The sequence below is a fragment of the Mercenaria mercenaria genome, chromosome 1 (assembly GCF_021730395.1).
Source record: "Mercenaria mercenaria strain notata chromosome 1, MADL_Memer_1, whole genome shotgun sequence".
NCBI lineage: Eukaryota > Metazoa > Mollusca > Bivalvia > Venerida > Veneridae > Mercenaria > Mercenaria mercenaria.
The window spans coordinates 103,424,137-103,437,258 of record NC_069361.1 but is presented as its reverse complement, the minus strand read 5'-3'; the positions used below and the strand labels follow the sequence as shown (position 1 = coordinate 103,437,258).

General features: G+C 35.5%; 1 protein-coding gene across 14 annotated transcripts in view; it reads left to right on the top strand.

The window, feature by feature from the left end:
- Positions 1-12,185: 12,185 nt before the first annotated feature.
- The window catches only part of LOC123528184 (ankycorbin-like), an 84,757-nt gene continuing 83,820 nt past the window's right edge, over positions 12,186-13,122 (top strand). For 6 of the 14 annotated variants that reach the window (XM_045307985.2, XM_045307977.2, XM_045307925.2 and 3 more), the window contains exon 1: positions 12,193-13,018. In XM_045307985.2, the coding sequence (XP_045163920.2) occupies positions 12,521-13,018 (498 nt within the window). In that variant the 5' untranslated portion in view covers positions 12,193-12,520. Of the gene's footprint in view, positions 13,019-13,122 lie in introns of all 14 variants that reach the window. The other 8 variants (XM_045307950.2, XM_045308001.2, XM_053519234.1 and 5 more) reach the window with 4 other exon arrangements.

The following is a 13,122-nucleotide window of genomic DNA, read 5'->3' as shown; positions in this document are numbered from 1 at the left end:
CTTGATTAGTTTCATTTACTATTAATACTGCATACACAGCATATTAATGAATGACATTAAACAAGGCCACTTTCCCATTTCCTTGGGTTTGGAAACTAAAATATATTAGTATAACATACAACTTACATGACCAAACATTACAATGGTGTTGTACAGATTTTATATTCTAAAAAACAAAGTAAATTGAAGTCTGTTATATAGTCTGTTTGTTGCAAAAAGTTTTTCGGCAAAGTCCTTTCAGGATTCTGAAGAAACTTCATACATTTGATTATCGTGAAGTGTAGTTGTATTTGACACTTCAAGCTGCTCTGAACGAAAGGTTCAAGATGATCATTTTGTATTACAAGACAAGATGGATGGTCCATTGTTGTCCGCAATTCATTTGATACCTTTCGTCACACTGTTGACTCAGTCTTAATGAAACTTATTCTGAATGTTTGTTTCAATAAAATATCTTGACTACTCAGAAACTTGGTCAATAGGTAAAACAATAGAAAAATTGTTTGAACATTTCAGAGGCCAAACTTTTTACCTGATTTTCATGAAACCTGGTCTTAATGTTTGTTTTTGATAAAATATAGATAAGTGAAAATCAAGACCACTAGTTAAAATTGGAGAAGAAACCAGGTTAATGCTCAGGAGGCCACATTTTGTAATTCATCTACATGAAACTTGTCAGAATGTTTCTCTTTATATCATATAAGCCAAGTTAAAACTAGATCATTTTGTGTCAAAAAGCTAGGTCACTGTCAAATTATTGTGAAACCTTACAAAAACTCTTGGAGGTCACATTTTCTACCTGATCTATATTAGATCTGGTCAGAATGTTTGTTTTTATAAAATATATGGAAGTTCTGATACTGGGTAACCTGTGGTTACAAAGTAGGTCACATACCTAAAATTGTAGAAAACTGTGATTTGAACTCGAGAAGTAAAACATTTTGTTCGGCTGGATCTTCATGAAACATTTGTGTTCATCTAGAATATTTTTATGAATCAAATTATTTGGCACAAACATTCAGCATACCAAGACAGTTGTTGCTTGCAATACTCAGACCCCTACCCCTAAGTTCAAAAATAACTTCTTTTTTGTTTTAATAGAGTCTGTTAAACATGTTTTTGTTTGTGGAAACAAAAATGAACTTTGATATTAAATTCAGTTACAATAAATGATAAACCAGTTTGATAAACCAGAAGTGATGGAGTAACGCCATTTATCCGGAAAACAGAATAAAGCCTGGATTTGGCGTACGGAAATGAAAATCATTTTATGAATTGCAAATGTGAGTAAATTTATTACTATGGCATTGTTACTATCTTTTTAAAGTTAAAATATTATATTCAAACATCTGACACAATAAATAATTCAAAGTAATGTCTAAAAATTAGCGTGAAATGTGCGGTTCACATTAATCATGGTCAAATAGCTCAAAAATAAGCACACAGACCTATACATTTTATTTCACCACATTATAGGCCATATGTTTATTTACAATTGTGAGAAGTTTCATTAAAATCTACATTGTAGAGAAAATTTTCTATTCGCGAAAATGTTATGAAAGCTATGATTTTTTTCCCATAGACTCCCATTATGAAATATTGCGTGAGGTCCAAATTTTTCAAATCAGTCAAGCAAAAAATCAAGCACACGGCCCTATCTTTTTTATTTGCTGAATTTTCTAAGTATATTCTGAAGATTTGAAAAATCAGAGTTTAATCAAATTCTACATTGCAGAAAATTTTTCGATCCGAACGTGCAGAACTACAGTAAGTTTGATCGTAGTGACCTTCACCTTTTTATGAAGAGTAATTATGTCTCCCCCAGGAGACATATTGTTTTTGCCATGTCCGTCCGTCCTTCCGTCCGTACGTCACACTTCATTTCCGAGCAATAACTGGAGAACCATTTGACCTAGAACCTTCAAACTTCATAGGGTTGTAGGGCTGCTGGAGTAGATGACCCCTATTGTTTTTCCGATCAATCAATAACTAGAGAACGACTTGACCCAGAATGTTGAAACTTCATAGGATGATTGGTCATGAACAGTAGATGACCCCTATTGATTTTGGGGTCACTCCGTCAAAGGTCAAGGTCACAGGGGCCTGAACATTTAAAACCATTTCCGATCAATAACTAGAGAACCACTTGACCCAGAATGTTGAAACTTCATAGGATGATTGGTCATGAAGAGTAGATGACCCCTATTGATTTTGGGGTCACTCCGTCAAAGGTCAAGGTCACAGGGGCCTGAACATTGAAAACCATTTCCAATCAATAACTAGAGAACCACCTGACCCAGAATGTTGAAACTTATAGGATGATTGGTCATAAAGAGTAGATGACCCCTATGATTTGGGTCACTCTGTCAAAGGTCAAGGTCACAGGGGCCGAACATTGAAAACCATTTTCGATCAATAACTAGAGAACCACTTGACCCAGAATGTGAAACTTCATAGGATGATTGGACATGCAAAGTAGATGACCCCTATCGATTTTGGGTCACTCCGTTAAAGGTCAAGGTCACAGGGGCCTGAACATTGAAAACCATTTCCAATCATAACTTGAGAACCACTGACCCAGAATGTTGAAACTTAATAGGATGATTGGTCATAAAGAGTAATGACCCCTAACGACTTTGGGGTCACTCTGAAAGGTCAAGGTCACAGGGGCCGACATTGAAAACCATTTCCGTCATAACTTGAGAACCACTTGACCCAGAATGTTGAAACTTCATAGGATGATTGGTCATGCAGAGTAGATGACCCTAACGATTTTGGGTCACTCTGTTAAAGGTCAAGGTCACAGGGCCTGACATGAAAACCATTTTCTCAATAACTTGAGAACCACTTGACCCAGAATGTTGAAACTTCATAGGATGATTGGTCATGCAGAGTAGATGAACCCTATATGATTTTGGGTCACTCTGTTAAAGGTCGTGGCCACAGGGGCCTGAACATTGATAACCAGTTCCGATCAATAACTTGAGAACCACTTGACCCAGAATGTTGAAACTTCATAGGATGATTGAACATGCATAGTAGATGACCCCTATTGATTTTGGGGTCAGTCTATTAAAGGTCAAGGTCACAGTGGCCTGTTCATGTAAAATCATTTTTTGGAAATAACTTGAGAACCACTTGACCTACAATGTTGAAACTTAATAGGATGATTGGACATGCAGAGTAGATGACCCCTATTTATTTTAAGGTCACTTGATCAAAGGGGTCACAGGAGCCTGAACAGTGACTTGAGAACCAATAGGCCACAAGTGTTGAAATTTAGCGGGATGACTGGACATGCCAAGTAGATAATCCCTATTGCAGCCAACCATCAGTGTCTCTATGACTTTCGCTCCTGACCCCTATTGACTTCTTGCCTATAGGACTTTGCATTGGGGGAGACATGCGCTTTTTTACATAAGCATTTTCTAGTTTTCCTTGAATGTGTGAATTAGGGTTCATGAATTTTTCGCTGTCAGTCTAAACAGAGTAATGTGCCTTTGAACTTGGACAAAATGTGTACACTGGGAACATTTGTACATAGAAGTTTTAGGCCCAAAGTAATATTGCACAAGTTTTGGTCAGTGAGGCATTTCAATATAATACAATGTTTGGCTTAGACTTTTTACACTGGTTTTATTGGTGCATTTAGGTTTGTGACTCTAACTACTTCTACAGTATTTAATTGATTCTAGTAAAAAATTTTAAACATAATCACTATGAAGAGTAGATGTGTATGAAAAATGTTCAGTTAAGGCATTGCAATTAGGTGTTCTTTGGTAAAATGTTCATACTGCATTACTGATTATCAATGCTCAATTGCTCAAAAGTCAAGGTCACAGGGACCTGGCAATTTCTAGTCATGATTTTTTTCATTCTGGGTTCTGAGCCAGAAGATCTAATAACTACAGATTTCAAACTTAACATAACAACATAGTTTTACTTGAAGATGACAACTACAATATACTGTTTTTGGGATCAAAGGTCAAGGTAACAGCAACCAGGAGACTGAAAATCGTTCAGGACTTAGTCATAAATTATAATATCTATGGCTTTCAAACTTTACACATTGACTAAGCAACACTGGAGGAAGATAGCTATTTCGTGGCAGAAATATGCCACCATACATTATCGAACCGTTTTCGGGCCAAGTGAGTTCTGATTAGACCCAGGCAGCCGTATGTTGGACGTTAGTCGCATATTCCGTCTGCGTCGGGCGAGGCGTTATTTATGCTGGTAACGTGCGCTTTGGGCAAGTTTTTAACGACGAATCTCGCTTCAGTTTAAGCACAGGAGTCTGAAATTCTATCAATAAGACCATAGAAGTCTATCTTTACAAAAAATACACCCTATATATATAAAATGAACAGGGGGTATTTTTTGTAAATATAGACCTCAATGGTCTTATTGATAGAATTTCATACTCCTGTGGTTTAAGTTTTTCAGATAGTAGAATCCGTGTTTACTATAGAAGGGTGAAAGGTTTGCTTATAACTCTTAACGAGATAGGTTTGGTGGTGGAAAATTATCATGGTCTGAGGGGGAATTATGGGAGGAAGACAAACTAACCGGGAATTGAATGCTCGGCGTTATGTTAATGAGGTATTGCGTCATGTGACAGTTCTGTTTCTGCAACAGCGCTATGGCATTCTTATTTAGGATAACGCCCAATGTAGGTGCCCATACAAGGGAGGTTCTTGCAGGACAACATGTTCATATTTTGCCATGGCCCGCGTATTCCCCAGGTTGTAATCCCATAGAACATATTTGGGAATATTAGGCAAATCACGTTTTTAACAACCTGCAAGAATCTGTTCGAATGGAACAGAATCCCAAATGACATCATCAGATGTTACGTCAGGCCAGTGGGGTCTTATTTATTGGCAATTATACGTCAAAGATGTGGTCACACTAGATATAGGCTGGTTTTCGGAGAAAATCAATGTGGAAAATTTATCCTACAATTTTCTGGTTACTTTCTTTCAACTACTGACCCTACTTTATAAATCGCATACAAAATTCACGTTTTACTTCAAAACTCAGGAAAACACTGATGTCATCATATGGACATATAGTTTGATACATATTACACATATGTGTCAACTTTGGATTTTCGTATATTGTTGTCAACCTCAAGCACACTCTGAAATACTGTTGAAAAAACGGCGTTAAACCCAAAACAAACAAACAAACTTTTCTGACTGAGCACATGTGCTGATTTCTTTCACATCAAAGGAATGAATTACCCGGTAGTGTCGGTAATAGCCAATGTTGAACGATCTCTTGATGGCAAAACAGGGCTCACCGGTTGTCTCCGACGCATTTTTCAAATCATCACACCGTCTTCTGCATAGATGAGACTGGCGGCAAAACTGTAAAGCGTCTGCTCACTGCCAGCTCCAGCCCACATGGTGATTTAAATACCGATGAATTCAACATGAGAAGTAGTTAAACTACAAAAAATTGTACAAGTCACTTTATTTTTCACCAACTTTTCGGCTACATAAGCCTTCAAGTTCAAGCAAACACAGACAAAAAATCGCCGACAATAATTTATGATTCCGGTGGTAACCATAAAACTCGGCACTAAAATAGTCAATCTCACGTCTGTCTATAATAAAATATTATATATAATTCATATTGCGTCAATTTGTGGAAATCGATTACAGATATTCAAGTTATGAGCTTGGTGACGTGTGCGAACGATATTAATGTGTTTGCACTTATTTTCATTGCTAAATTCTTTCAATCATAGATAGAATGTCCACTGTACGGATACGTCACACTGATTCTGATATACAGACGGAATATTCTTTCATATTGTAGATATATTCTTATTAGTACAAAGGCAATATGCCTATCAGTACACAGTATATATATATATACAGATATTAATTTGAAAACATGTCAATGGCATATCATATACATATTTTACAAACAGATCAAAATACATTGTTATAACAAATATACCAAATAGTGAGAGGACATGGTTACTGTTAGTAGGTGTGACATCTCTTTTTTCAAAACTTTTAAATATATACATTGCTAGATTTTTGACTATCCATATGTTTTCAGATTGAAACAATTCTTTAAATTTGAGGGTGTTTGGATTTTTCCAGTAGTATTTTTTCATATGCATATGTCAAATATTTTGATACAGAGGGCATTCAAATAAGAAATGCAATTCGTCCTCAAGAGTATTTCATAACTTACATTTTCTCTGGTCAAACACTATTTCATTTGGCGTATGCCATCTGCCTAATAGTATGTATCACAGTAATGGTCCGAGAGCTCACGGACTTTTATTGCAACAATTGAGGCCAAAAGAAGTTTATACATTTTTGGAAACAATATTTCATATCCTCCATGAAAACCCATTTCTTAAGTGTCAAAGCCGTGCCTATCTATATTTTGTTCGCTTATGTTTGTGATAAGGGTGGTAAAACTCAATTGTAAAAATATTAGGGGGTAGGGTAAAGTTTACGTCTATCAGTTTTTTCACTGTTTAAGTACAGTAACTATTTGATTGTCAGTAATGTATTTATGTCAAACAATGACAGCAATAACAAATTAATCAAAATGGGATAAAGGGTAAACATGATATTCAAGGTCAAAGGTCAAATTTATGTGAAAATCCAAAAAAATGGCATATTTGAAATTTATTTTTATTCTTAGAAAAAAGTTTGTTATCATAAGTCACTCATCTTTATCTATGTAATGTGTATACATCAGCAAAAATCAGAAATACAAATATTATTGCAAAAGGTCAAGGTCAGCCCTGATAATTGAAGGTCAAAGTTCATTTTCCTGCGAAAATGTGAAAACTGTTACTTTTACTTTTTCTAATCTGTTTAGTATGTCTTAACATTATTAATCGCTGAAGTTAATTCGTTTTAATGTTTGTATGTCAGGCAAAGTCAGCAGTGCAGATGTAACCCCAAAACCGCCAAGGGTAAAGCTAATATCAAAGGTCAAAGGTCAAATTTGTGTGAAAAATTGCATAAATAGCTTTCTGTTTGAAAAATAACAGACACTTTTTTTCATTATTAGTAACTGCTCGTGATTTAATTTCATGTCAGTAATAAAATATAGTTTGGAATGAGTCAAGTTCAAATGTTATATTAAGGGTCAAAGGTCATTTTCAAGTAAAAGAATGAAAAAAAATAGCTCTTTAACTTTCCTCTTTGTTGATAATATTTTGTCAATATTAACCAATGATATCAGTTCATTTTAATGTATAAATTTTAGGCAATGTCTGGTATGCACATACAATTTCAAAATATTCAAGGTCAACCATAATATCAAAGGTCAAAGGTAAAAAAGTGAGTAAAATGTTGCAATAGTATCACCTGTTTGTAATAATTATTATTGTTTAAAACTATTTGTTTTGTCATTTTAGTAATTGATTGTTGTTCATTTTACTGTATATATGTCAGACAATGTCATGAAAGAGAAAATAAGTCAAGGTCAAACCTGGTATTGAAGGTTAGGGGTCATTTTTGTATCAATAGCACAAATTGTAGCATACTTACTCATTATTTTGTTCAAAAATAGCTTGTTGTTATTTTTTATTGTTACCAATTTACTTTAATGTATACATGCCATGCAAGGTCAGCAATGTAGGTCCTATCCGAATAAGTCAGGCAAACCTATTAATAAAGGTCAAAGGTCAAATCTGTGTAAAAAAAATCACAAAAAGCAGCATTTTGCAATGAATTTTCTTTATTGTTTCAGGGGTTTTTGTCACTAGTAAAACTGATCATTATTCATTTTAAAATATCTATAAAAGACAATATCACTGTTGAAATAAAAATGAAAATTTGGTCAAGGTGAAACCTGACATTAAAGGTCAAAGGTCATTTTCTTGCAAAAAAAAAAAAAAAAAAATCAGAATGCAACATATTTATTTTTATTCTTCGTTAGAAATTATAAAATTCATTTTCGGGTAACAATTAAAACGTTAGCACTCTTATTTTATTTCTTTTATTTCTTGTCGTTATAATTTGATGTTAATTCATTTTTATGTTAACCTTTACTTACTTACTGCGTTTCATCTACTTATGGCCGTTTTATGTGTTTCATAGATTAGATGCGGCTATGAAATGCACCGTATTCTGCAGGTCTCTGGCATTTCCCCGCAGCTTGGTCTCAAATGATATTTCTGTGGGCCAAACTTTCTGGCGTGCTTCTTCCAGATAGGAACAGCTTTGCAGGATGTGGAATGGTGTTTGTTCTCTAATCCGCACTGACATTTAGCTGTCTCTGCAACACCCAACTTCTTTATATGTTTTCTCAGGTCACAGTGTCCAGTGCGCAGACGGAGGATAGTTGTTTGGCTGTGCCTGATTAGCTTGTGTAGACTGTCATGATTTGGCAGGTAGCTTCCGGTCTGACGCAAAGCTGTTCTTCAGTAGAGTCTGAGCTTCTCTGTATGAAATTGGAGGTGTGGGCTGTATTTGCTTGGTTGCTTCCATTGCAAGTTTGTCTGCAGCTTCAGCCCGGCTATGCCCACATGTGCAGGAATCCATTGAAATGCTACATTGTCGCTCTCAGACAGGAGATTGACGTTATTTAACAGCTGTCTCGATGAGAGAGCCTTAAGAGTTGACTTGGAGTCTGTTAGGAAAACAATATTCTGTCCCTTTTCTCCTCGCCCATACAGTTGGAGTGTGGCCGATGGCTTGCATCTCGGCTCTGAAGTTGGACCATCCTTTGCCGACTGGATAAGAGAGCGTAAGAGTGGAGCTGGAAACTTGATGTAGGCTCCACTCTCAGCATTCTGACTTGCTTTTTCCACTGATCCATTGATATATGCTTGTATCCAAGAGTGTGCTCAATAGCGGTCATTGATCATTTCTAGCGTTAGAGATTGCTGGTGAGCCTGATGTTGTTTACTCTTTTCTTCTACTTCTGGCACCTCTAATCTGATCTTCGAAACACAATGTCTGTCTAGGAACCCGTTGATCGGGTACAGGTGGCTCTGCCTCTGCGTTCAGTGCTGTTGCTATTCCCTTTCTATAGTTCTTTGACAATATGGTTTAGACTCTTGGTTCTGCTCTCGAGTTTTGAGTGGAGTGAATGTGATGGTAGTTTCTTTGCCTTCTCTGCCTGCATAAGGGCATTTGCACTCTCGTCTTGTCTCTAATGGCTCAAGGTTGTCTGTCTTTTCCATTTCTTTTATTCGTGTTGTTTTCATTGCTCAGAGAATTATCCTCAGGCCTGAACCTTGTCCTGTTTATCTTTACTGGTTTAGGAAGCGGTTATCCATGGGGTGGATGCGTACTCTGAGCACTATGGGCCGAACGGTGTCTGTGTAGGCTTGCCGTGGGATCTTTCCATTGGCTGCCCAACTTGTTCCAGCAAGTTTTTTCATACTTGCGAGTTTCTTGATGACCCTCGACATTGACCTTTAATGTCAGGTTTGACCTTGACTAATTCTTCATTATTAAAAAAGAATCATATCATCTGCTATATATACTTTAAAACGAATAATGATCAGTTACTAGTTTTGTCAAAAATACATGTACTCTAAAACAATAAAGAAAAATCCTTGCAAAAACACTGTTTTTGCTTATTGTCACACAAATTTGACCCTTGACCCTTGATAATAGGTTTGGCTTGGACTTAAGACCAACATTGCTGACCTTGCTTGACATATAAACATTTAAATGAATATCTAACAGTGGATTATAACAACAAGCTATTTTTGAACATAGTAATGAGTAAGTATACTACATATTGATCATTTATGCAAAAATGACCCCTGACCTTTAATACTAGGTTTGACCTTGACTTATTTTCTCTTTCATGACATCGTCTGACATATATACTCACAGTAAAATGAACAACGATCAGTTACTAAAATGACAAACAAATACTTTTAAACAATAATAATCATTACAAACGGGTGATATTATTGCAACATTTTACTCACTTTTTTGACCTTTGACCTTTGATATTATGGTTGACCTTGAATATTTTGAAATTTTATGTGCATACCAGACATTGCCTCACATTTATACATTAAAATGAACTTATACCATTGGTTAATATTGACAAAATATTATCAACAAAGAGAAAAGTTAAAGAGCTATTTTTTTCGTTCTTTTACTTGAAAATGACCTTTGACCCTTTATATCAAATTTGAAGTTGACTCATTCCAAACTATATTTTATTACTGACATTATGGGACATATATACATCAAACTAAATAACGAGCAGTTTCTAATAATGAAAAAAGTATCTGTTATTTTTTTAAACAGAAAGCTATTTAAGCAATTTTTTTACACAAATTTGACCTTTGACCTTCGATATTTGTTTTATCCTTTGTGGTTTTTGGGTTACATCTGCATTGCTGACTTTGCCTGACACACAAACATTAAAACGAAATAACTTCAGCGACTAATAATGTTAAGACATATTAAACAGATTAGACAAAGGAAAAGTAATAGTTTTCACATTTTCGCAGGAAAATGAACTTTGACCTTCAATTATCAGGGCTGACCTTGACTTTTTGCAATAATATTTGTACTTCTGATTTTTGCTGATGTATACACATTATATAGATAAAGATGAGTGACTTATGATAACAGACTATTTTCTAAGAATAAAAATAAATTTCAAATATGCCAATTTTTGTGATTTTCACATAAATTTGACATTTGACCTTGAATATCAAGTTTGCCCTTCATTCCATTTTGATGAATTTGTTATTGCTGTCATTGTTTGACATAAATACATTTACTGACAATCAAATAGTAACTGTAATTAAACAGTGAAAAAACTGGTAGACGTAAACTTTACCCTACCCCTAAAATTTTTACAAGTGAGTTTTACATCCCCTATCACAAACATAAGTGAACAAAATATAGATAGGCACGGCTTTGACACTTAAGAAATGGGTTTTCATGGAGGATATGAAATATTTTTTCCAAAAATGTATAAACTTCTTTTGGCCTCAATTGTTGCAATAAAAGTCCGTGAGCTCTCGGACCATAACTGTCAATGAACACAATCACCTAACACAATTACCTATCATGTATAACGTGTGTAATATATTTGAATATATGTTGAACTTCTGTGTAATAGCAGGATTTACTGTAGATACCACTTTACTATAACAAAGAAAGCCGCTTCCTATGACCCATATCGACTGTCAGTTATACCTATAAACGGACCTCGGTCAAAATGATTAGTTAAAGAGCGGTCAGGCTCGCACTCAAAGAATTATGACCATATATCAATAGTTCCAGTTTTGTATCTTTCGACTCCATAACAACTATGTGTGAATACACAGAAGCCAGGCCTGTCAATGTTGATTTAATGAGCGCTCTATAAGCGTGACGAGTCATAATCTTCGAAGTACCTTTGTGGAAAAATAAACCTTGTCGAATTATAATAACCTCTTGAAATTTCTGTTTAGATTAAGTGTAAACAGTAGTAATGGCCCATTTTAGATTATATTAAAATGATCAAATATGCCAGTTTTGTCAAAATATCCGTTATGGCATTGTTTATTGAAGAAGTACTGCCCATGACCGATCAGTACTGATTTATACAAGATCAACTTTCATTGACTTGTGAGCTAAACTATTGATATGTGGTCCAACACCATCACATATTTTCGATTAGCAGAACACACTGAGAAGTTTAAAAGTAGCACAGTTATTGCTGATTTCCATTTTTAAAGTACAAAAAGCTTTCCTCTAAATGTGATACTCCGATTTAGTGACAAACGTCTAGACTACTCAACACTTTTAAGAAAAGAAATAAAAATTAACATCAGCAGAAAACTTGCTCGGATGGTGAAAATGCCACAAGAGACTGGGTATAATGCATATTTTATTTGCCTGTAATCTTGCAGACGGCAGTTTTGATATTCACTCTTCAAGAGTAACGTTGAAAAGTAACTTATATTAGCCTACGGAAATGTCCCATTTATAAGTGAGAGAACGTCCGCAAACGCGATATATATTCAAGATATAATTATGGTCCCAAAGAGACCGTACCTAGTAACTGGAATGTCCGATACAGAGAAACAGGCTCTGTAACTGTCTGTCATACTTAACTGTCGTCAATTTATTTCTACAGTCTGTCGATTATCGAATATTGAATGCCATTTCAGGTATGTACGCCAGTTGCTATATTACGCCAAATACAGCGTGTTTAATAATGACAATATAGGGTCGGTGCTAATTCAAACTGCAATCAAACTGTATATGACTACCCGTATTGTTAGCAGAATAAATGTGGATATATAGGTTAAGATTGGATTTTTTTTGTACTAACTTAAATATACTATCCAGTATGTCTTACTATAACCCATAGGGTAATTGTCATTTAACAATCTTCTGGATATGGAGTAAATTAACGATTAAAAGCAATATGACTCCTTAATGGCATTTTAGTAGTCGTAAGTGCATGTTTGAAGGAATATTATTTAATTATGACATGCGTTTGTTTACTTAACGTGACAAATATATTCTTGGAATAACATTATCACGCCTTGGCCTGTGGGCTAATGGGGGACGGGGGACAGAATAAATCGCCGAGAAAGACGGAAGCATCCATTCCTCAGCTAGAGGACAAGCTATGGAAGGCAGTTCAGGCAGGAAAAGTAAAAAATCTTCAGATATTTATTGACGACTACAAAGAGCACGACAAATTTAATCAAGTCCTTAACGGTAATGACCCCGAATATGACGAGGATGGAGGTCATGTGGTTATTTACTGCACGAAAGAAGGGAGAGACAAGGGACCCTCATTTGGGGGCAGGGACTACGGCTCATGTTTGTCATTGCTTGTCGAGAGTGGCGCGGACGTTAACAAAACAGACATGGCTCAGAAGACTGCCCTGTCATGGGCCGTTTCCCTGAAATACCCTAATTTTACCAGTCGTTTGTTGAAATTAGGGGCTGATGTGTCTATATATGATCAAGACGGAAACAGCCCCCTGCATATAGCAATATATAGAGGTTACAAAGATATTGTAGCCTCCATACTTGAGGTTAACCCAAAAGTAAGTACTAATATAAGTTTATAAACGTGTTTAAAGATAAGTTATAAACTAGAAGCCAAGTTAATTAAATTGACGTAATTAGCCAGGTCCTATTATAATCTGTA